The 26625-nt window shown below is 38.5% G+C and overlaps 1 protein-coding gene across 2 annotated transcripts in view; it reads right to left on the bottom strand.

Annotated features, from left to right (window-relative positions):
- The window catches only part of TMEM135 (transmembrane protein 135), a 192140-nt gene that overhangs the window by 10746 nt on the left and 154769 nt on the right, over positions 1–26625 (bottom strand). For both annotated transcript variants that reach the window (XM_067289431.1, XM_067289436.1), the window contains 4 exons: positions 11762–11803; positions 10067–10213; positions 6369–6438; positions 235–402 (listed from right to left, as the gene is read on the bottom strand). In XM_067289431.1, the coding sequence (XP_067145532.1) occupies positions 235–402; positions 6369–6438; positions 10067–10213; positions 11762–11803 (427 nt within the window). The remainder of the gene's footprint in view (positions 1–234; positions 403–6368; positions 6439–10066; positions 10214–11761; positions 11804–26625) is intronic.

Genomic DNA, 26625 nt, shown 5'->3' with positions numbered 1-26625 from the left:
CTGCAAAATCCAATTGACTGAGAAATGACCAAAAAAGCAGAAGACTGCATCATGCAATGGAAGACCAGTTTGCTATTTATGATACTACAGAATTTTTCAGTGAATCCAGTAACAGTAATATTAAGTGCCTAGACCTTTTACCTCTTCTTGATACTCTGAAAATTAAAAATAAATAAATAAATAAATCCCCCAAACCCATATAGCATTCAACATTTCTGTATGTTATAAACTTACTTTGTATATACTGACAAAAGATCCCAGAAAAGCTCCAAGCTGGAAATTTTCCTTGTTGTAGAAGAGCGAAAGGAGCCGGGAAGGTTCAGTAAAGAGATGCCTGAAAGTGGAAGGGATCCGAAGGCAGCACTGGATCAGGTAACCGATGCTAAACATTCTAATGAAGCCCTGGGGAGAACCACAAGAAATCACATCTTCAGAAAAAGAGAAAGCAAAAACATAAGCTACGGAAGCACTGGTCACTTATTTTTGATCCCAAGCATTTTAAAACCCACCCTGCAGCCACTATGGAGAACACATCCCCATCTTCAAACTCAAAACCAGATTTTTCTTCCCAAATTTCCCTGTAAAATAGCAAAGGCAATAAAATCTGAAACAACTGACTCTCCTTTAATTTATATAAATAAAAGGCCCCAAAAGACAGTCTGTTTATCTTCTGCTCCAAAATTCTATCCTTCAAAACAACCCTGATGGCTTAATTTCCAGGTTACTGCCCTACCTTTTAACCACAAATGAGTATATAAAGGAAAGTAATGTGGTGAGAGGGAAAACAAAACAAAACAAAACCCCACACTCAAATGTCTGGAGGAAGCACTAAAGGAGGAAAAAGTCCACACAAAACAAATTTCAGAAAGTGTGAGAATTAGTAACTGACACTGATGGCTTGGCATAGGCTCATACACTTTCCCTCAATCAAACTGGAGGCTTAGTGAAGTCTGCAGTAAGAAAAACAGCAAAACTGAAAGGGAGATTATGTGTAGGACTACTGAAAAGGGATAACACGGGTTCCATTGAATTTTTCCTACTATTCCACCTTGGATGCAGATCTGCTTTTTCATATCATCTCACAAGATTACACTGATTTTTTCATTTTAAATTATTTTCCCCAGTTTCTTATAACTTCCTCCAAAGCTTCCTATCATTATTCTTCCCCTATGGCTGAACTTCTCCAAGAGGTCCGAATAAAATCTATCCATTTTTTGGTTGGAAGATACCTCATCTGAAAAGTATCCAAACACTGTGCACTCATCATTGGCAAATAAGGCAGGCACCCAATGCTCTTGGTTCCTGTAATTCATTTTTTAGAACATATTCAAGGGCACCGAGATAATTCCAGCTACAGTGATCACTGGCAGAGGGTTTGATGGAGCAACCTTGCAAATTCAGAAACTAAATATATTTTTGCCTCATACAGGACATTATCATCCCTCACAAAACTCATACAACTTGTTTCTGGCTGAACATTCAGTAATAACTGCTTCTTGTCACAATTACTCTCCCTGAACTGATGCTTAAGAAGCAGTTTAACCAAGAGGTATAACATGCAAACTGTTACATGCAGAAGAAGATGGATGGCATTTCTACATTATGGAAGAAACTATATTGTGCGAGTCAATGATCCATTAGCTATGTATGAAGAACTTCTGTTTCTTCCTCTGTTACTTTAAATGGTACGTAAATTGTACTTGCTGAGCAGCAAATGACCCAGTGTTTTGGGACCGTATAATGAAAATGCCAACCGAAAAGCATAAATGGTAGGCAGAGAGAATTTCACTCTGCAAATTTTTTGTAGTCAAAATTAAGATGAACACATATTCGTATCTAAAACGAAGGGATAATCTCGTGTGAAGTACATAGTCCTCATCTTCCCCCCCCCCCCCAAAAAAAAGTGAGGTGTTGTTACTTTAGGGGAAAAAAAAAAGGAAAAAAAACCCTAAAAATAAGAGTTATGAGCAAAGCCCAAACTAAGAGAACGAACAAGACAACATGTTGAATGTTTTACCCAGTTGCAGGAAAGGCTGTTTTGTCTGGGTGAGGAACACTACATTAGGACATACTTAAATTCCAACTGGCAAACACTCAAATATATCTGCAATTTTATTTATATCAGTAGCCCACTTAGAAGCGCTGAACTGCAGGATTAAGGCCTTAGTTTTGATGCACAGCAAACAGCAGTAAGAAGTACACAAAATTTTTCTATTTATCTCAGAAGATCAGCTGGGGAATACGTATCACACATTTTATAGGTGTTTTTCAGAATCAGGAAAAGTAGCATATTCATATAATCAATGTACAATAGTTTAACTTTTATCTTCCATAAAAAAAGACCTCAAATAAAGGAAGTAGAAAAAAAATAAAGAATACACAGGATACCATAAAAAATACAAGTGAGAGAATACAAGTGAGAGAAGTAAACACTGCATTTCATTTCTGCTAGGAGCCATTTCTCTAGAGAAATTTTGAATTAGGACTCAGATCAGCCAGAGGTAGCAGCACAGTGGAATTATATATCTGCAAAACTCTTTTTTTTTTTTTTTTTTTTTTTTTGAGAAACACATTTCTTAAAAAGTTAATAATATTGTCAAGATACTGGCTACAACTCAGAAAAGCATGTGTGGGCACATAAACAGAGTTCAGCAACATACCAAAATACAGTCCTCCTGTTGCAATATATACAGACATATTTAAGGTATTTACAGTAATTCCCTTCACATTACTCGCAGAACAAATAAAATAAAACTTTGTACTGGGCGTACAATAGCCCATGTTTCTTCAAGTGACAGAATACACAGGCTGCAATCATCAAAAAAGTATCCTATATTCTTTAAGGTCATTCTAGTCCTTAGCAGCATTGACAGAAAAAAAATGAACTTTGTCCCACTGGACAACTAACTCCTGGCTAATGCTTCTTTGTTGTAATCACAACTGGAATCCCAAGAGAGGAAAAATATTGCTCAGCTGCTCCTGTTAGCTTGGAAAGTTCTTTTAAAACATTTATGGACCCAAAACATCTTATCTATTTAAAATTTGAAGGGAAGTTTATGAAATCAGGTGGTATGCTCAGCTATTAAATGTTACATTAAAGCCTATCACAGATTGTGTCGAGGAGGCTAACGTGCATTTAAATACGAAGGAGGAGGAAAAAAGCATGCAATGACAATTTAAGCACAGATATGATAATGGGAAAACAAGGTGTTCAAGGGTAAGGGAAAATACGGGACAGAGGGAGAACTCTGGCAATAAGCAGCTCATCAGATCAATCTGAGATTAAAAAGCTCCCTTGCAGAAAGGGAATTCCAAAAACATGCTCAAATTCTGCCAGCAGACAGTTATTGCTGATTGATTCCAGGAACAACCTGGAGGGAACTGAAAATAGCTATGCTTTTCGAATTTTGGATCTTTAAAAATCCCAATATATCAGAATGAAACAAAAGTCACAGAAAAGGCAGGAAATTCAAAGCTCTGGCTGTCACTCCATCAATATTTCCCTGATTATACTACTACAGTCAAGAGTGATTTATACAACAATATTATACCAAGACTGGTACAAGCACGAAGTGTTGTTCACATGTACAACTGTTTTCTCTAAAGGGTAACAGCCCTTTAGAAACTTCTTTTTCTTCATTTTTAGTCAGGTCAAGACTTAGTTCAGCTCCATTTCTGAGCTGGATTTTCTTTACAGCTTCCCCCTTGCCCTGGGGGTGAACGAAATGTGAATAAAATGAAGCCGGATAAACAACTGAGAAGGACAGAGATTCTTGGAATATCCCTTTTGCTTTTTTCTGTTCTTTTCCTCATTAACACATCTCCCTCCAAAAAAAGGAGAAAGAAAGTAGTGTGGGGCCACTCTACTCTAATTTGAGGGACTCATAACCTGAAGTCAGATTTGGATCACTCCACTAAAAAGATTCAGCAAGGGTAACTCCTATTTCTTGTTCACCCTTATATTTTAAAGGCTTTTCAAACTCATTATGTTCCATAATGGTAAAACCACCTCTCTCTCTACCTATAAAATAACAAACACAATCGTTTTTTCCAGCAGAAGATTATGACAGCTTTCCTTGGAGAAGAGGCATCAGTTCCATCAGTTCTATTACTGTAAAGAAAATCCTAATTTGTTTGTTCTAGTTGTCCTTGCAAAATAATACACTGTTATGAGTGTACTTACAGATCTGATGCATATGTAATAAAATACAGTCTAATGTAAAGATCTTTGTTTTACTTAAGGTCATTAAGTTGTGATGCACAGACCCTACACCACAACAGCTTTCCATCTGCCCAATTACTGTTCTTCTCTGTGCTACATCCGCACTTTATGTGAAAGTGCAGCATACCGAAGTTAGCGAGGCACTTATGAAAAAAGATGCACACTAGGATATACCACCATCAGCACAGATCTGGAAATGCAGCCATATCAGCCTACAAAATCACTTTTTTTGAATTTCAACCTTTGTTTTGAATATAAACTTCACCAATCCATTCACTGACATTCAGTCTGACGGCCAGAAATTGATATATATGGGGAAAAACACAGGACTCGAATGTTCATAGAGAATGTCTTCTCCCCAGAGAGCGCCGACTGACATGAGCTTTCAGAAAATGGGAGACAACGGTGTCCAGAAGGCACTGAACAGCAAACTCACTGGGCTAGACACTGAACAAGCACAAAGCAAATGGAAAGTCTGCGTCCCAAAGATGCCATGCCCTGAAGAACATACATAGCCCAGGAATGAGAGAGCAAGTGGACTGAGACAGTGCTGAGAAGTTGAAAACAAAAACAGCAGTCAAAAGAGTTTCACAAGTATACCCAATTATCAAACTGGTATCAGTCTGTAGATTTTACTATCATAACCAGGAACCAAAAGAACCTAGGAAGCTGAGCACTATCTAACATATATATTTGCACATGCAATGCTGACTTACCATGATGGTTGTATGTATATGCCACCAAGAGGAAATATAACATAAATCTAATATAGTAAGTTACTACACAAAAATTGTATGGAAACTAAACCAGTCAAGCCTCAAATAATCTATACGTGCTTTCTAAATACTGTCTTCCTTTAGTCCCTGAGCAGGCTCTTTCTATACTGAAGTTATGCTAACTTTGCTGATACCTCGTGTCACATTAAAAAAAAAGATAAACTTCAAAGAGCTTTCAAAGTAGGCAAATTCTGAACAAAGTAATGGTAAATAAGGTGCTGGATGATTCCTCTCCCTGTCCCAATACAAAAATATTTTGTTATTTTAATCCTGATCTTGTTAAATATATGTCATCATATCTGCAACAAAAAGGTGATACAATTATCCTGAACTCTTTGTGAATGTTGTATTATACATTCTCATCCTAATTCAGCAGAAGACTTAAGCACTCTCTCAAATACCACCAACTCCAGTGCAGCTTACATACATGCTACACACTGGCACACTACTATACTGCAGTGCAAAAAGAGTGAAAATAGCTCTAAGCAACACAATAAGATACACTACATAAACATACAGAAATAACTATACTAAAAATAACTGCTAGATCTCTTCTGATGCTAAATCTTAACCATAGGACTCCTTGCATAATACAAAAACCCGCATATAAAATTTTAATTTAAAAAGTTATTCACCAAAGTAAAAAATATAAGAAGCATCTGAAAAGCCTCAAATCCAGCTATCCATTTTTGCTGCTCCATAGGTAAAAATGAGTAAAATATTAAGAGATCAAGATCTTCTGGGGTTTCACCAGCTCCTGAAAAAAGCATAGCAGGTGGTACCACCTGCGCCAACCTAACACTAGCCAAAACAGTCTCCCCTACCCAGTACTCCTCTGAAAAAAATGCGCTGATCATATTATAAAGGAGGCAGCCTATGCCACTGGACACAGACAGCTCTTCCTGCGTGCAGCAACTGTGACCAATCTCTCCTTACCCTAACCCCTTAAAATAAATTAGCAGAGGAGCGAGTGCAGAAGCAGGCACCAGAGTGCCAGACATGCACAGCTGTATGGACGCCACTGCTGGTGCCTCTGCCAAAGCAGCACATTCCAGGTGCTTTATGTGGGGTGGAGTCGCAAGTGGGCTCAGTTGTGAAGTGCATCACATAGCTGAACAAGTTCCTTGCTTGCTAGTCCATTTTTCCCACACGTTTTACGCTATTGGTGTTCTTCAGCTAAACCGGAAGACTAGAAAACTCTAAAGCCCCTCCTAAATTGAGAAAATCTGTTCTCAAACCTGCCACATCTTCAATAGAAAAAGAATCCGTAACAGGCTCCTTTCTCATTTCCTAAGTATATGTTTTTTCAGACTAAAGACTTCTACCCTGCCTTTGCCAGAGTTTGTCAATCCAACATCTTTTACACTTACTTTAATACAATATGAGATGCAATTATCTTCATAGTGTTTACAGCATCGATGCCTAGGGCCATGTTTGCACCTGCAAAAAGCATAATGAAACACATATTAACTTGTAGCTGTTTTCAGTGTAATCAACAGGAGACTTCATAAATTCTTCTTGCCTAAAAATACATAAAATGCTATTTTCCCACTATTCATTTTTCACATTACCTATCGAAGGGCACTGTGAACTTTTATGATGCCATAAAAGTGCAATAAAAACAAACAATACTTTAGTTGTACTGCAGAAGTGTCTGCACACTTATTGTGATCCAACCTCTTTTTCTTGCAGTGCTGCACCTATAAATACAAAATTAAACAACAAACTTTCTGCTGTGGCCAACAGGAAAAATCACGTCACATAATTCTAGTGGGACTACTCTTCTCAGTCTGTCTCCACTCCATGGTTCTGGAAGCGTATTTGAGCATTACCTGTGTCCTTATACCATTCACACCACTTTAAGGTTTATTGGAAGGCAATGCAGAAAATACAAACGCATAGAGATTCCCAGCGAGTCTTCTCTCAATTATAATCATTTCACTTCTGGGCTAATACTCCTACTGTATAGATTTTTCTGTGGCTCTCAGTTGGGACTGAGAATTTGACCTTGAGCATATAGAAGAGATTGGTTTGCGCTGGTGGGATGTGTGGATTGTACAGTTGTTAGACCCGCATTAAGCAGAATTAAAAGGAAGTAATGTCATACCAGGTCTGAACATTATATTTTTCTGCAGCCAAGTATTTAAGGTTTAATACAAAATAAATTACACAATTTATATACTGTGCCAAATATCTTAGAAGTTTTGAATCTTGTAATAAAAAGTCTAATGGCCATAAATCATCCGTGAGGTCAGTTTATGTAGCAAAAATTGTAATGAGAACGTGATCAGGTTACAGGCATTTAGACTCAATTATATTGAAAAGAACCATATGGAATAAAAACCTGTGAGAGCATGAGGACTGAAAATTGGAAGTTTTCTGAATGTCTGAGTAGGGAGTTTCAAAATCTTAAAGGAAGAATACTCTTCTCCACCCTTAGCCTCTTGGCTCCTTTAGGATATTTAATGAATAGAGGGCCTATTAACTATCTCTGATGAACTGAATAAAACAAATTAAGACAAACAAGGTATAAAGAACTCAGCTAAAGGAAACTGCATATAGCTGCAACTGTCTTCTTCTGTTTGTAGGTTTTTGCTGTCAAATTCTGTCTTTCCCTGAAAAGCCAGTGCTAATTTCCCTTATATTTTCATTTTAAAAACACGGCAAATCAGCAGAAGCAGCCATGTGATGCAGGCCATTTCATGTTTGTTCAGTATCTGAGCAAGTAATATAAGCTACCACTTTGAGAACACAATGCGCTTTGAAGACTTCTTTCTTTCCTGCATGCGAGTAGGTAAAGATCTGGTCATAAAACTGTTCCTGAAGAGGTCAATGGAAGTGAAGATTCACAGATGTGACATGATCAGACCCTTGTACTATTTGTTATCCCATCTTCCCTATAATGAATGCTTCCTCATGGTACCCAACATGCTTGAAGCAGACAAATCAAGCACAGCAGAAGTATATCATCTGAGCACATTAGACTGAATAGCTATACAATGTCCTTTCTTTAAGCTCATACTGAAAGACAGGAAATTGGATTTGGTAGACAGAGCAGGAACATGCCTTACCTAACCTTAGATGACCTGAGCTAGTCACACTGGGCTCCTATAGTTAGTGCAGAGAAGTGAGCACTATTAGGAAGCAAAAAATAATCATCTTACCAATTTAAGAAGCTTACTGCAGAATAGTTACCCACTTAAAGAGTCCATTTCTCTTGACGGACAATAAGGGGAGCCTACCCCAGATTCAGCTGTAGCAGTCTAGTGCAAATATATCTACACTGTAGAAAACCAGTTAATTGAGTCAGATCCAGTAAAAGGTCACTCTTGCTACCAAATAACTATGGACAGGCAACAGAGGCTCGCCATGCCCCTTCTCAAAACCTTTGTCTTCAGGCAAAAAGTCAAGACTAAATTTGCAGTTAGAATTAATGAGTTTTAGTTGACTGACTAGCTTCTCTAGTTGGAAAATTAGAGAAGCTTTCAAAAACACAAGTGCCTCTTCGCATTTAGCTAATCTTTCCTACTACACATAGTATTATTTCACTACAAATAACATTCTATGTGCTCAGATATCATGCCTACAGAAAAAATCCCACTGGGGAGGCAAAAAAAAGGTTAAGGTCCTTCAAATCCTGATCTGATATCTGATAAAGACAAGAGGAAGCAACTAAAGGCTGATCTACAATTGCTGTGTCAAAACAGAGATAGATGTTACTCCTGAGGAGCTTAATGGGACTAGAATTCAAGTCTTCACCATGTCAGACTCTCCAACTACTCTTCTCCTCCAGCCATCTTTTCAAAGACAGGACTGAACTACTAGCTTATACTCAGGCGTGCAACTCGGACACCTAAGTATAGGAAATAGTTTCTGCATCTGAACTTCCGGTTCTATAGAGTGTCTATCTCAGGGCCGCAGTTTGACATCTAAATCTAGAATATTAGACACATTTCTTTTCTTGGTGGATCCTATTATCTGCCCTAGGCATCATCCAAACTGTGAAACAGGCACCTAAATTTCCTATTAAGGCAGGTGCTCAACAAACCATTTATGCACGCATATCCTACCTTTAAGAACAATTTAATTGCCTAAGTTCAGGAGAGCAATCAAGGAAAAGTCTACTTAACTTTTTAAAGATACTTTGAATGCTCAACTTTTTCAGGCAGAAATTTATCTATATTCTAGGCCACACTCATTAGTATTCCAGTCATCAATGAGCTAATGAGCTAGAATCTGACCTTCTCTGGAGACACCAAGTTGTGTACTCAAGACATCAAAAAGTTTTTTGGATCACAGCAGCATAAGCACTCATCTTATGCACACTCGTGATTTAGAGCATGCCCCCAGCCAGAATTTTGATCCCTAGATTATTTGTTGTACATTTCATCCAGTGATTCTCTAAGCTAAAACACATAATGATCCCGAGACAAAAATGTGTTCTAGCACATAAGAAGAGGTATCAGGCTCTGACTGCCAGTTTCACAGAGAGGCCCACTTGATAGAGGCACTGGGGCTTGTGCAAAACAGACTCCCTCTTTGCTCTGGAAGTTCCTATTGCCTGACACAGGGTGCAGGCCAACTGTTACAAATCGTGTTCTTAGGCAGTTCTCCCTTATTCAATACAGGGGTGTAAGCGCCTACAAAGATGATGTAATGGTAACGTAAGGTGACCTAAGTAAGGAGTGTTGCTGTGCAGTTTTCCTGCCTTAATACCACTGCTAGTGCCAGTTGAACCAGGCCACGAGCCAGTTTTGCTGAAAACTGCAGAAGAATCAAACAGCACTCTACCTCTCAAAACTGACTGAACTGACACCCTCTTGTTAGAGAGCTGTGCAGTGCAAATCATTCTGAAGCCCTGCTACAACATACACGCCTTAAACACAGCTTTCATTAGAGTTCATAATTTGTTATTGCCCCCTCTCCAGAAAAACAAAATGCAAATCTCTTAAATGCAAAGTGAAAGTATCACAAAACACAGTCACATACAGTGTAACAAAACATGCAAATGAGCTAAGTAAAAATGATTAATTATGCATTGTTTTTCCCTTGTTTTCCTTTGACTCACACTTTGTCCATGAGTTTTTTTGTTAGAGCCAGTATGTTCATTGGCTGTGATATTTTTTCACAATGCTTTATCTTTCTATCTATTCTTGAAAATGCTGCTTCTGGTGAAAATGAATGAGTGGGGATTTCTTCTTTCCCTACGATGAACCTGAAAGAAAAAAACACCACAGAACAAAACACCAGTTATATAAGTAACTCAAAAAGTACATATGATCAATACAAGTCTGCAAAGTCTTTAAGGCAAGCTTGAGGTTGCCCACAGGTCTGCAAAAGAAAATGCATTCTAAACAGGTGCCAAACCTTGTGTCTCTTCAAAAAGATCAATCCACCAACATATATTTAAACTTCAGACATGGCCAAAATTGCTGCCAGGATTTTTTTTAAACCAGGAAAATAATGGTATTGGGGAAGTCCATCTCAAACAAAGGAAGAATACAGAATAAAAACATAAAAAGGCACATATCTCAAGCTATTTGCAGCAAAAGAGGTCACAAAGTTTGATAATCATTATCATATTTTTATCTGTCTTGTAAAACCTTCAAAATGCCTTTTCTCCCACCAACAGCATCAGCTTTGTTTTGCTTGGCTTCATCTTCAACCTTCTTTCTTCACCGGTTGATATCGTCTATGCACTGGTTTATCTTAACTAGTCTGTACATCAAGGGCTAGGAAGGTCACTATGACAAGATGTACTGTTTCCTAACACTATGCACTATAATCCAAGTTGCACTGTATGGCGGTAATCTTGTTGATGGCTGGTGCAGATATAAGTAAATTGTCATTCAGTACATGACAGAATCTCCCAGTCAACTGGAGGCTTCAGAAAGCACCATTTATGCATGTTGTCATATGAGTGCTTCATGTCCAAATTTCTAAACTATGGACTAACTTATTTAACTATTGGCACCTTTTATCAAATTCCATGGCTGTTTCATGGCTGCAACCTCTCTAAAATACTTTCCACTATCAGCAACAGCAACGCTGTTTTGCTTCAGTCCTTTTCCTCACCTGTGAGCTGACACTGTCCACGCACTGGGCTATCTTAGTGATAGACAGGTGGGAGAATATGGTAAGAGAAATGATAATGAATTCAGACAAGAATAATGTCTGAAGACATACTACCGACACAAGACACTAAGCCAGGTGAACTCTGTGTTACTACCCAGATGAGTGAGTGACACCAGACAGAGTCCCACCACAAATTAAATTCTAGGCAAGCCTGGCTTACAACAAGGCGCACAAGGTTTAGTGGCACAGGGTATCTCAAATGAATATGGTAAAACTCCATGCCTCATTTTGGTGCTGGTCACAGAACTACTGCTGTATTCATTCAACGTTCTGCAAATACAGCAAATAAACTCCAGGTCAAAACACAGCAGCTATTTGCTTCCAGAAGAATACTGGGAATCATGAACCCCAATTTTAGCAAATGGAAAGATTAATGTTCCTTCAAAAACAATTAAAACTATGTCTGCATTTCCTTTCTGTAATGGTCTCAAATATGAAGATCCTTTTCTTGCCAGCGTATTATGCCTTCTTTAAAATATGTAGTATATCCCAAAAGTTGGAGAAGTTTTACAAGAGTATGTTTTTTTAAGAAAACTCTGTTTTCACATAATGCAACTTCTACTATGCACAATTCCTCGAAATCATCGCTTTGGGCTAAGTACTCAGAGAAACGATTTTCTTTACTTACTTTAGTGCAGAGTATGTAAATCCTTTCAAGCCATCTTTGCACCTGAAACATAAAAACGACAATCTTTTCTGTAATGGACTGCTTGCAATGTAAAGTGTTGCACATTAAATATTATGTAGAAGGGCTCTGGAAAAACATCAGCTTCCCATTAATGGAAAACAGCAAGTCTGTAACAAGTCTGCAGCAATCCATAACTTCAAATTGTCACCAGAGCCTTAGAACATCTTAGAAACAAAAGGTACATACAGCATAGAAATGCCAGTGCTTCTCTTTTATCAAAGGTAAGACTGGAGAAATTTTGAAAGGACAGTGACAGAATCACTGGGATGGCAATGGAAAATTCCATGTGACAAAGAATTGCTAGTTTATGGAAAGGAAGTCATGATGGGTTTTCTGAAACATAAGTATTACTGCAAGGAGAGAAATGAAGACTGGACCTAGATTTAAGAAAACACCCTATTGTAAAGAACTGCAGGGAACAGTTTTTCTGATTTTGAGAAAAACTGTTCTACTTTGTACTGTGCTGATCCCTGCAGTATCTCACTTCAAGAAAATTCTCAAGCTGAAAGTCACAGTTGTTCAATCATATAGCAGTCGTTCTGATTCTGAGCTTGATTATATATACCCTTCCTTATATACTATAGGGTTCCTTAAGTGAATAATGACCACAGTAAAAAGTCTTTACTTGGCTGTGAAAGCTTTAGGTTACTGACACTTTTCTGCACAGGCTAGGATGAATGGGAGTGAAGCTTGCAGCTGCCACAGATTCTTCCTGGAAGACTTCTCAGAGCACCAGTGGCATGTTGATAGGAAAGCAAGAACAGATACTTGTCTTTTTCCCCCCGCTTTTCTCTTTATAGGATTGCAAGGGGAACAGATCATGGTAAAAACTGCATTCCTCACACAATACATAAAGCATAAAATAGTTACTATCACCATCATCTTTTCAAGAAGACAGCACAACAGTTGCAAAAGCATCAGAAACAGGAGCGACCAAACTGAATCCTTTTCATCCTGCCTACAAAGACCAAGATGTCCCCAGAAAGTCTGTGCCTGCACCCTCTCGAGAGCAGGTGATACCATCTCCCAAAAGGCACCACATGTGCCTAGCGCATGCTACTGATGGCCGTATGTATAAGAACAGCAGGAAGAATATAGTGAGATAGCAGCTTGTTTCCAGCTCAGGATTACTGGTCACAGTGGCCTGGTATGGGGCTTCAAAGCTCTGGCTATACCATGCAGATGGACTATCACTCAAACTGTTACTGGTGTGCTAACAAGGAGGCAGCGAGTCCCTGGGTTGTCTTCCCTTTCCACCTGAATGACATGAGAAGCCAGAACACACTCACAGCTTCGAGGTACCTTCTGCTAACGGAGGAAACCCAACAAAATCAACCACAGCTTGCTTTGCCCCAGCAGATGAGCGCTCCATGTGCTCCTGATAAAATGTCACAATATTAAATACCCTTGGGAAACGCTTCCCAAGGGTAAGGCCTTCAGCACATATGTTTAAAAGGATTTATTTTTGCCACCACCTGCACAGTTCTAATTTAGTATCAGGCATAGTTATATACAGCACTAGAAAACTCATCCTAAAACGAATGTCTCTTGTAAAATTACTGCACCTAAAACACTGATCATATTTTATGTATGATCCACAGGAGTTCAGTGTCACCTTGCACAAATAAAATTGTTTATTCTATCTTTAATTATTATAGAACTTTGTAACCAAAGATCCATAAATATTTTGTCTTCTAATGATTCTTTACCTGTGGAATACAGAAGCTGAAAATTACCATACAGTTTTTGCAAAAAGATGGACTTAAACTCCAAATGAAATTAGCTTTATCCCAAATCATAGAACAAATCACTGGCAAAACTAGAAACAGAACCCAAAAGCACGGGGTTTATATACACCCACTTCTACCCCAGAACCACAGTCCAGCATCCTGATTCAGTTTTTAAATGTACAGTTGAATGCAAGCTAAACGCCCCTCTCAGGTAAGGCTGTGCTACACATTACTTCTGCAAGCCGTCAACTCAGGAAGAGGTCCATAGTTTCTGCTTTACTTTTTCATGGACCAGTAAATTAAAACCATACACCAAGAGAAGTATAAACTCACGTGTGTTTCTAGAATAATATTGAAATAGAAGAGTAATTACAGTATAAGCATAATTATGTTTTTGCCTTAACCACTCCAAGGCAATTGCAGTTTTAGTTGTGTTTGAACAATTATTCCATTATTATACCACCAGATGTCCCTAATCAACTATTACTCAAAGACTGACCCCATACGACAGAATTCATGACTGACAACATTATACAATTCATATAAGTTCTCCTCAAAGACATTGTCAATCAAATCATTTTTTCACTAACATTGAAAACCACAAGACATCCGAGTTACTCAAACATAAAATAATATTCCAAACATCAATTCATTCCTCCAAGAAACATGAGAAAGACTTCTAATACCTATTCTAATTACACATTTCAAGTCATTCCCATGCAATAAGTATTTGGTGTATCAAGACTTTATCAGTTATTCAGAGGTAGATCTGTGAGTCCCACTGCAAAACACACCAAAGTTAAATATGTGGTTTAATACAGAAGTAACTCTGAAGACACAGTTGCAACTTTTTCATACTAATGTTCTAATTTTTAGTTATAGTATAATAGTGCTATTTAAATTCTTAAACAGAACTTAAATTCATGTTGCTGGCTTTCTAAAATTTCTGCTGTAAAGTCATTATGCAAACTAGTAAGTACGTGAAAATACTGCACAAAAGAAATCTCCGCACTGACTCCAGACACTCTCCTTTTTTTGGGGGAGGGGGGAGGAAGACTATGTCTAGGTAGCAGGGGGACATCACGTAGTCAGCAACTGGCTTCAAGGGAGACTGCTGACGAAGGTAAGGTATTACACTAGCCACATATGGTACATTTCATGAACACCTGGCCACTAATAACTGAACTAAGACTAATGATTTGCTTCATGCAGGCCACTACTAATTGGTAATAATAACTTTTACTCGATGCTTCATTGCTCAAGTGGTGAAAAGTCTGTACTCCACTGCTGACCCCCATGAGCCGTGCAAGCAGCAAAGCAGCGCGACAAAATGCACGTGCCACACATGTCAGATTCCCCTGAGAAGGGAAAAGCTCAGTAACGCATTATAGTGTTTAAGTTTTTTTAAATGGTATTCAAACTGGAAAATCTGAGATGCTGGCTCAGTTGTGCACCGTTAAAAGCACTCAGTGTGCTTCACCTTTCCTACCAGTCTCACCGCCCTGAACATCCTGGGAACACAAGCTCAAGCTCCAGGAAGGCACCGCTTTTTTGCCTAGCAAGCAATAATTTAAAGGGCACATAATCTGCTTACAGCTGCCCAGAGGAGAATTTTCCCATCGGAGGGGAATTTGCACCTGGTACAGAGCCAGCAGAGCCAGCGACTGGGCCAGCTGTCCCCGTCCAGTACGGGGTACCTGACAGCACAGCGAAACGCTCAGCCACCCTCCAGCTCCTAGTTGGCCAAAGCCGCAGTCAGAGTCGGAAGAGCAGCACAATCGAGGAGCCCAGCAATAACTTGGGGTTCTCCAAATTCCCCTGCTGAGACAATCTTGGCACATGAGTGAACAGGGTTGATTTTAATCGTGCATGTTTGGAACGTAAATAGAACTTAAGGCCACACACAGATTTATTTTTTGCATAAAGAAAACAGCAAAAGTGGAATACGGCCAAAGCTTGATACTAATATACTTCTAACAAGGCATGAACTCACTATAATTATTTGTGTTTGTGTACGTACAGAGGTGCCATACATGAGCCTATGCTGCTCTCCCTCCATCACGTGGGAAAGAGAACTTCCCACACTGAACTGCAAGGCTGAATGCCAGCAATTATGTTTTGGGGAGTTTTATTAGTGTGCCTTGTCATAAGCCCTTCTAAAGATTTTCTCCGTGACCAATTGATAGGCTTTGCGCAAGCAGTCTTCTGAGGAAGCAAGTTGGTTTTCACCCCCAGAATTCATAAGGGGAATGTAGCTCACAGCAACAGCACATGCCATGTTTAACAGCATTCCCATATTACTTATGTTATCCTTCAGGGTAAGAGCAAATTGGAAGCTCCTCTACAGAGCTCTCATTAGGGCCATGTGGGAAGGAAAAGCCCTGCAAGCACAGGCTGCGTTTGCCTATTCCCGCAGCACATCCTGCCCACGAGGATCGGGGAGGAGGGGAGAAGGCTCCCGAGCTAAGGCGCCGTGCCTGACTGCCGAGAGAAAACGCGGCTGTGTCTGAACACGCCAGCTACAACCCTCGCTGCTCAATCCCACGCTGTCAGGAATTAGGAGTTATCTGCTCGTCTCTGCGAGCTGCAGAGGATAATCCGTTTTCTGGTGTAGGCTATTGAGGGAGATGACTGTACCTTCCTGCCTTTGCTCTTCTATCCTTCATTCCCTGTCTTTTCCCCGTTGTTAATGTTCAACGGCAACAAAGTAGTCATTTTTCTGAGCTGCTCGCTGTAGCCATTTCTCTTTTCCTTCTTTCATTTATATCTCCCCCTTTGCTCTTCTACTCTTTCATCTCTCCAAATCTAATTTCTACTTTTTTGTACTGACTTTTTTTCCCCATTTGTCCTCTAAATGAAGACAAGAGCTCATTTTTCTCTCTTTTTTTCTTTTAAATCTCCTTCAGTACCTTCTCCATGCCTCCTCATGGTTTCATACTTTTCACCTTGCTGATCAAATGGATTGTGATGATGAGACTGAAAGGGCAGATTAAGCATCAGTGAAAAACAGGATTATAGAGAAAGTCAAGATTCCGGGACATAGGCGCAATCACTATGAATGGGAGAAATGGAAGAATTATTAATTCAAGCTTAGTTCTAGATTTTTTGAGACTAACTTGCTTATGTGGTGACTCTGAAATAAAATCACGTTTTGAAAATACTAGTTTTTCAAAAGGCTCTGGGACTAAAATAACCAATCGCAAAGCAGTTAGATCTTCCTCACAGATGTGACCATGTAGAAAAAAGTTATGTTAAAATGAAATACTTTAGCTCTCTGGATAACAAAAGAGCTAACCCAGTCAAGTGTGATAAGACAAAGGAAACCAAAATCAAAGATCTTTCACAAATGGCACTTCTAGCATTTTTCACACATCGGTTTTTAAGCAGAAAATATGATTTCTAAAAACTATGATTGAACAGTTCACTAAATCTACTTTTATTCTTTATTACTTAGTTTTAGTGAACTTTCCAACTATCTGAACAATAATTAGACCCTTCTCAGGGACCTAAGAAGGACATTGTCATTGTGCTAATAATAATGTCCAAATCCACTGAGCTATTAGTGGTTTATGACAAGGCTGCACAAAGGCATTTTGTTCTTCATTTAACCAAATCTCTGGGAAGCTGGATCCCAATAACCTTCATAAATTTGGTTATATATGACTTTTCTGAGTTCAGGGGCTACCCTAGACTTTCATAACAACTTGGAAAAGAACACTTTGCTCAGATATTTTCTTGTTAGAGATAAGCTCAAATCTGAAATTGCAGCACCAACATTGGAAGCAAGGAGGCATTTAGATGCGATTCTTTGGACCAAAACCCCTACTTGTAGTTGAGCAGCATCTTAACACAAAGGAGCTTCCTTTCTAGATCCACAACTGCACATGGCACAGGAGGTCAAAATATAAGAAATTTGCCATTAAATTGTTAGGTTACTTGGACACAGAAGATTCAATCAGATTTTCCTTCTTTTTTCTTTGATAAGTTTTGTCATTTCATGGATAAGTTTCCATTTACACCTTATTAAAGATGTTAAAACTTGAATATCTCACAAAGACACCTTGCCCCCAAAAGAACAGACATATTTCAGACAATTGTGGTCCCTTGGCTACATGCACAAACCTTTTTGTCAATCCAGATAGACTAACGTAGCTCTCAGAGACATCAAGCAATCATCATATCAAGACATCTGGAAATGCTGCGAGAAAAAATAATCTGTTCCATTCCCCAGCTGCTGTTAACATTAACACTTTCCCCCTCATACCAAATCTAAGCCCTTCCTGCCTTCGTGCTACTTCTCCATACCCTATCTTTTCCCAAGATTGGGATTAGCTTCTCTTACTATTGTCTTCAAGAAGTTTTAACTGTCAGAGCACTCTGAATATGCAGTCCCGGCAGAGGCACGCTGGGGCTGACAAGCCTCCTTTAGAGGCACTGCTGAGATTGCTTCAGCAAAAAAACCTGCGGAAAATGGTTAATGCAGCCTGGCTGCGTGATGCAGATACCCTGGGCTGGCTCTGCTGCGGATCCTGAGAAATACATGTGGTCTGCGAGCGGGCTTCCCAGGTTATGCAGGAGCAGGAACAATCACCTGCTTTCCTCTCTCCCGCCACTTTGCCAGGAATGAGGCGGAAAACCTGACAGGACTCCTTCGCTTCCCTGAGGGTCAGAAAGGACAACCCAGGCAGCCAGACTGCATAACTGCAAAGAGAGAACCAGTGACAGTCACAGGCACAGAAAGTTTTATAACCGCCCTTGGAACTGGCTGAATGGGATCGTGAGGTACAACTTGTGATTTGGGCAGAGGAAGCCCACAGAGGCAAGTTTAAGATGAAGAAAGGACTTACAACCATACCTCCTTCTCTGCTGAATTAATCTTTTTCTGGATTAAACGTTTATTTTCTTTCCATCTTTACTCATAGGCCTTACCCATCCAGCCCAGGAGTATGAGAAAAGAAGTAATTATTAAAGGTGACATTAACAAAAATATCTAATCTTGTATCTATGGACAACACGTAACTTTCAGAAGACATGCTACAAATTAAATTTAAAAATAGCTGAAGTCAGAAAAGTTGTAGCTGAAACTCTTATAAAAATTGTACTTCAAACTATTAAATGTGCAATGCAGCCAGGATCAAAATGCAATGAAAAGTCTCATTGCCTGTGTTTCTAAATCAAATTGATAGTTTAATTTTGTGTGTTTAAATAGAAAGTGAAAGAAAGTATCCATGACATTTCTTTTAACTGTGCTTGAATTATAAAATGAACTTTTTAAAAGGCTACTTTTGTAACTAGTACATGCATTGAAAGTAAAACAATATTAAAAAAAAATTAGATGAGCAATGAAAGAGAAAGTTGAGACAACCTTCAGAGCGAAGGGCAAAAAAGAAGCACATCAGAGCACACTCTGTTTTCTTCTAGATCTATATTGAATGCAACATTTATAATATTTGGAAAAAAAGAGTGAATGGAGCTGGCAAACAGTACTGTCAACAGCCAACTATGGTCCCATTAAGCTTTCGCGTAAATCCAAAGAATTACATTTTTTAGAAAAATTCCGCAATTCTGGCAAGAATGTGACATTGCGGGCATAAAGAAAGCTGTTTACATTTAAGTTAAATTACAATACCCGATTCAGACCTGTGAACCAAAGCTGTTATCAATCAACACTTCACGTCTGATTGCTAATCAAGTTTTGTGTGCTACTGCCAGACCGGAAATCAGATTTCTAGTGACGTTAATTACCCTGCTACTTACACCTCTCTCATTTTAGGGATTTCGTGAGGGGGATTATTACTTCCTGAAATGTGCATTTTTAAATAAATAGGATTTCTCTCAGATTAAAAGATCTTCCAAAACAAAACAAAACAAAACAAATGATTATTTTAGCTGTATGAAACCCTTCTCTTTCTTTGTACAACAGCAGTTAACAGTGCTGTGGTCTCCGAAGCTGGCATTTGAAGCACGCAATTTTCTAAAGCAGCCATGGCCACACTCCATTTTCAAAATCCTTTACCGAAGTCCCTGTCTCGCACGGCTAACAGAAGAAGCCAAGACTAATTAAGAAAGAATATGTAAAATCACCAATGAAACACACAAAATGCTCCCAAAATTATGAAAAAAAATATTTTGTAATCATGCAACATGAAAAGCTTTCTGCAATTAAGTAACTTAGTGAAAGAACACGGTATTCATGAAAATAACTTTCCAAAACAAAATTATTGCTGAGTTGAGCAGTGTTGATATCATTGTTTAATTTTTATGATATTAATAAAATCTCAAACAATTATTATGTTCTGTAAATATACAAGCTCTGTGTTTAAAACTACTATGCAGTGAAGGCATCAAAGTGGTGCCCATTACACTGAGAGTGCCACCACATTTGGAGCTCTTCACTGCGTCCCAGTTCTTGAATTCTCCAGCTTTCATGGAATTATCAACTTTCTTTATTTTGCTTGCTAACAAGGTAATTTCTAGTCTCGCCAAGATGCAAAGAATGAACACATGACTTAAATACAGTTAAGGAAATCAGAAGCCATAAGTTCAGTGCATATGTGCTGAGATCTCACAATGTTTAGCTAGTCAGACAATCTCTGGAGAATGCAGGAGGCTCTGTATACAGAGCTGTGGACACTTGATAACCTCTTTGGACTCACACATAGGAGAAAAAATAAAATCAGAATAAAGATTCATCAAAGCTGGAAGAAATATCAGCCCCATTTTCCAAGCTGGGTAAGTAAGATACTTCACAGGGGTATTATAATAAGCATTTATTGTATTTCTCTCAGAGAACACTGAAATTAAACCTGGCAGCTGGGAGAATGCATCCACTTCATACCACCAGTATCAACAGCATATACTCTTACTATACCACTGAGAAGTAACGTTAAAAAAAAAACAACAACAAAAAAAAGCTTTTGCTGCTTTTCTAACCCAGTCTATATATACAAATTATATTTTGTGGTTCTCCAGTGCCATGACAGCAATATGCTAAATATACCCATAATTACATGGTTTTCCATTTCTGGACTGTTTCATCAAAATATACATCTACATGCTAGTGAAGCGTCTTTTCCTAAAACATATGATTAATCAAGTATTTAATGTCTACTGATCAGATTTCAGCACAGTGCCAGTGTTGCCAAGGGCATTTAATACTGGGAATGGGGCTTTTGACTTTAAACTATACCTTGTTCTCTCTCCACCCATTTTCACATAAAGGCCAAGACTTAAATCCAGGAAACTCAAAAGTTCACAAAAGACACCAATCACAACAGTTTAGAGAGACTTAGGTAGACTCTGGGCTGTGTGAATCTGCGCTTTGTCCCTCCCATGAAAACCAAAATCCATAAAAATTAAGTAGTTTAAAAAAAGACACTCCCTGTTCCTTCCAGAAGTTATCCAGAAGTATAATGATATACCATGTTAATGCAACTTTAAGAGCTAGAGGTAATGTTTACTTAACAGGAATATGACACAAGTAGAGAAAGCAAAAGGTATTGTGTTGGGAGGGTTTGTCTGCAAGCAGAAAACATTTAAAGGGAATGATGAAGTTAGTCAGAAGTCTTACAGGAAAGGAGTAAGTACAGCTTGGGATATGGGTAAAATTAGAGGCTCTCAGGATTTCTTGAAGTCCTGTTATTCTATGTAGAGACAGCCTAGCCCCAGAAAAGTTTAAATAATGTTTAACCTAGATGCTCTCAAATATCCAAAGTTTAAAACAGCTACAAAATCGAAGCCGATTATTAAGGAAGGAAAAGTGGAGATCCTCTGCAGATCTCTCTGTGTTCAGTAGCATCCTAATACCAGAGGCATATCACAGAGGCGAGTGAGGGTCCAGAGGAGACCCTCACTCTGAAATGCAGCGCTCTGAAGGTGCGATTCTACTGAGCTCATCCTCCAACTCCCTCCACTGGGAAAAGCCTCAAAGAAACACCAAATGACAGCAAGAAAAAAAAAAAGGGTTGACCAAAGGTAGATCTTAACTTTGAATTTTGTTGTTTCTCGTAAGAATTTGGTTTCACTTCTAATACTGTAGTCAAAAATGTAAACCTTTGTGCTCCTAGAATAAAATTTGTGATGTCTCCGTTTTAAATTTAGAAAACACAAAGAGCAGTGACAGACATCGTCAGCAAGCTCAGTGTACTTTGCCGTCCCTGAAAATATGAAGTCAAAACGGTGCAGCAGACAAACCTTCACAGGACTGCAGTCCCTAGCAAGCCTGGGAACTGAAGGTGTTGGATTATGTTTCTTATTTAAAAATAAACCTTTTGCAGCTTAACTTCAAGTATGAAGACATGAAGAAAAAGTCTACCTAAGTGATACCCAGTGCCCCACAGCAATGGGCCAGCAGAAGACACACAACCAGGAAAATAAATCCAGATGATCCCAGTACACACCAGGTGACACAACTGACTCCTTTTGGATGCACAACAGAGGAACAGACATAGGAGGGCCAAAAGCACGTCTACCACTATTCTTATGCATTTGATAGAAACGAACAGCTAATAGGAATTAACTGTTCTACTTGTTCATGCCAGGCGCTGTTTCCAAAGTCAACATTTCATAAGAAATAATGTCAACCATGACTTATAGATCCAGGATTACGAGCACAACGTGGGCTGCCTTCGCATCCAGCCAGGTGAAGCAGGCCACCCTTTTGCCGTGCGCTGTCTTCTTTGGAGCTCTTCAGCAGGCATTTCATGCCCCAGTCTGGCTTTTTATAAGGCTTCAGTAAAAACAAACAATAAACAAGCAGACAAACAAACAGGAATTTCCAGTGACAAATCTCTTTAATTCCCTTAGAGGCACCAAGATGTAGCCAGCTAGAGAGCGTGCAACATGCAAAGGCAAGTTTTGGCCCACTGTACCTGCTAATACGACACATTTTAGTAGGAAAGGAAGAAAATCAGTGGACAAAAGATTTGCACCAAGAACTATTCTTTCACCTCTAACAGCTCTCCAATGAAAAAGTAAGTTCAGTTTACAGTAATATCCAGGACCTTTGGACTACTTTCTTCAGGGGATTATATTTCTCCATTCATCTGTCCCTGAGCCAGAACATGTCCTTTTTCTAACTGCACCTGATGTTGACTCACAGACCACTCTGGATGCTGCAAAGCCATGAAAACAGATTAGACAAGACTGATTAATTTTCAATTTGCGGTAATTAGCTGGAGACAAATGCAAGTTTTCATGACATGTTCTTGGCCTCTTTTTATGATTTTAACGTACTCATCAATGTTATGTAAACAGTTTTACAAACCTCATGTAGCAGATGCCGATTCTTGGACCTCTACCATTTCAAGTGTTTATTATAAAGTTATAAAGCGTAATTCATGCAGAAGCCAACTGTGGAAAAAATTACTACGGCTTCAAAATACCACTTGTAACCCATCAAGAAACTACAGTGATAGCTGAACATTAGTACAGCGATCACAATTCAACAAAATTATGCTAAAAGCTATGCAAGTTATGCAAACTATGCAGTAACTACCAGTCATGTGGTCATTAGGTCTATCAATTAAAGTTAAACTTTTATTCATTATTTACCACAGGCTGCTGGTGTACAATATTTCTAAAAGTATCATTATACATCTTTCACACACAAGATCTTAATAGTAGAATGTAAGAAGTATATGTACTGGTGAAAGCAGAAGGAATTAAAGGTTTATGAAATTAAGTAAATGTATGTATGTGCAGATTGATGATGAATTTAAATATATACTCACTCAGTTTTTAAATACTCATTTTAAAATAACTTCTGGAAAAAATGCTCTTCTGAAAAGAGCCTATTAGAACTTTAATTAATGAAGAGCTGACGTTCTGAAAAAAAATGTGAAGAAGCCATGTTTTGAAACGATGTGTTTCAGCCCAAAATGCTGAGAATAAGGAAAGGATTCATGGAAAGGATTAGGATGTTACAAATCATATGGAACATATGAATAGGAGTCTGTTTCTGCGTATCAATAGGGGTTTAATTTCTGAATGAGAAGCTTAAGTTAGGGCACATTCTTTTGTGAAACATTCCACGGGTTTCCTAGCATACCCAGACTTGGTAACATCCTGAATTCTAGCTTTACTCAATAGGTTCTTGTAAATCTGCTACAAATACTTCAATTAATGCTTAAAACAGTAAAAGATTGGAACTGATTCCAGAGGGAGATAATGGAAGTAGAAATGAAGTTAATATAGGATAAAAATGAAAGTCTCTTGTACTACAAAACAAAAAAAAAAGCGTATCAAGAAGAACTGATTACAACTTCTCAAGCTGTGAAATACACATCTTAACCACATCCACTTGCCACTCTAGCTGCTATCTGAAACCAAGATTTTCCAAGGAAGGAAAGAAAAAAAAAATAAAAATCCTTGAACAGCTGGAACCCATCCTGGAGATACAAAATAAATCACTTGCGAGTGAATTCCACACTCAAAAGCTCTAATCAGTCCTCTCTGCAAGCAACAAAACAAACAAAAACCAGAAAGGACGTTACCATCCCTGGTAACTAGTGTATACTAATTGCATGGCATCGGGACAATCTCAATGGGAAAGCAGGGACCGAAGAGAATTGCCTGATAAATCTACTACTCTCAAACACTCCTCACAGTATTCTTGCCCCTTTAAGGTCACAACCTTTTGCTCTCAAGTCACCCATGCAAAGGGGGATAAAGAGATTTACTTCATTCTGTTAAATCCTTGTAGTTATTTGTTACAGTTTTAAGAAATAACACATTACATACACAGCATTTTGGTGAACGATGCATACCCCTTTCAAATGAAAATTGACAAAAATGGACAAAATTCAAAAAGCAAATTGTACACCTTTAAGGTAGCCCCAAACTTTTTAAGTTTAGCTACTTTTATTTTTAGCTGGTAAGAATTCTGTTTAGTAGACAAATTAGATATAATATTCTTCCATAATTCTTAAACTAAACAAATGTGAATAATTTCACCATAGAAGAACATTAGAAACCTATTTAAAGCTTAACCCTACAACAAAGACATGAAAAACACCTACTGAGCACAACTGAGCATGAAAAACAGAGTGCTATCAGAAAGCAGCATAGTCAAAAATAAGTCTATTAACATTGTTTTTATTCTCAAGTTTCCACAGGAAAAACAGTTTGCTGTTAAATGTAATATTTCTTTTATGGTGTAATTTGACTGAAATTTGCCAAATGCACTGTATAAAAATGATTACCTCATCTAATGAATCACTTTTCATCCACATACCTTTAAATACTGTGAAGCTTTTGTTCTAGAGAAAAAAATCGGTTCTGCGTTGTTGATTTATCTGTGAAGGGTGGATTTGGGATGTTTCAGGTTTTTGCTTTTTTGTATTCATTTGTTATTTTAAGTATAAGCCGTTATAAATATATTTTAAAAATAAGTGCATTTGTATCTTGCAGACAACATAACACAGCAACCTGCGATGAATGTATTTCATGATGTGCTTGCAACAGATTGAAAGATGGAACGTAGTCAAGTGAGCTCAGGGGAAAAAAGTCCCACTTCTGGGCCACAATATCAGAGCTCTGGACTTCATGGGGGAATACGTTTCAGTTGTATTTCTAGTTTGTATATTTTCAACTACTAATGGTGAGGTCTATACCCCTAGAGACGTGTCCTCTCTTCAAGTGCCCTGTCTGGCAGCACAGACAGAAGTATCTAAACTGACAGTTTGAGAAGATAAAATAACCAATGGCTTACTCATTCATGCCAAAGCCTACTAGAGTATTTTCATTAATGCTGTCCTCGTTCTCAGAGTCATCCTCCATCTGAATGTGCCTGAGCAGGTTATGCACAGGAAAGTTTAGCTGACAGGCAGAGCAGTAAGTTTATTGTAAGTAATTTGCACATGCACAATGAGTAGCCTCAATACTTTCTGCACTGTTTCAGAAAAAGTCCTCGTAGCTTTTGAAGTTTATAATGTGGACACAATCACACTATTTACATGGTCTTCTCCAGAAGACATCCTCAAAAATGTTGTGCATTCCTATTTTCAGTGCACATAAGTGGCTTCTTGAGGTGGAAGTAATGCTGATGTCTAGCAGACTCATGGACCCGCTCTGTGGAAACCTGATAAAGCAGCACATGGCTTGAAGCTCCAGAACATCTGTGTGGCCAAATAACAGAGGCTCCTTGGCACCCTTGTCTGCATTTCAATTTGGTCCTATACATTCAGCTCTTTCTTGACGGAGTTGTTTCATCTTCTCTTACCTAGACTATGTCCCAGACTCTGTCTAGCAAATGAGAAACACTAGTTGCAGAACTCACTTCCCCACATGCTCCCACATAAGAGCAATGCAAGGGCATCAACGTGCAAGAGGGACTCCACAATTTGACATGGTCAAAGAAGAGCAGTGAGTAACTGTTCTGCTACATTAAACCTTCTGGTCTGGTGTTACAGGTTTCCAGCCATCAAGAAGCTGCAAGGAATAGGAGAAAGCGCACTCAAGAGTTACTGGTCATCTTGTATTATGAAGCTGTAGAGACAGATGAAGGAGAAAAAATGTCCTTTACTTTCTCCTCTCGCTTTTATTTTGCACTCCAGAGGACTCAGGTTCTCTCACAGGACATCAGTGCTGCCCAATTTTTTTGAAGTTTGTATACAAAGCTTTTTCATTGTCCCATTGATGAACCCCGTTCTGTTTAGTTCACGGAATTTGCATGGTTGCAAGAAGTAACTTAAATGCAAAATTGATGTTGAAATTCTATTTCAAATTAATGTAAAAATAATATTAATCAACTCCATGCCCCAAAACATCATACTTATACATAAAAGTATCCCAAAATTTTTTATACCAGGTATTTTCCTGTGAAATACCATTATTTATTCATTCCCTGATCAAAATCTGAAAACAAAAATAAAAAAAATCTGAGTTCAGTAAATGATACCTCCCACCACTAAATACATCCACAGCATGTTTCTCTTATATTTAAACAAAACTGAACTATATTCTTTTAAAGAAGATCACATCAGCATCACTGACAACAGCAAAAAGGACTGCTCTCTTTTATCTCTCCCCTGTGTCAATACAGGGAAGACTGATTTGAAGCAACGACTTCTCAGT

The sequence above is a fragment of the Apteryx mantelli genome, chromosome 1 (genome assembly GCF_036417845.1).
Source record: "Apteryx mantelli isolate bAptMan1 chromosome 1, bAptMan1.hap1, whole genome shotgun sequence".
NCBI lineage: Eukaryota > Metazoa > Chordata > Aves > Apterygiformes > Apterygidae > Apteryx > Apteryx mantelli.
The sequence above is the reverse complement of the archived record's forward strand: the minus strand, read 5'-3'. Positions and strand labels throughout refer to the sequence as shown.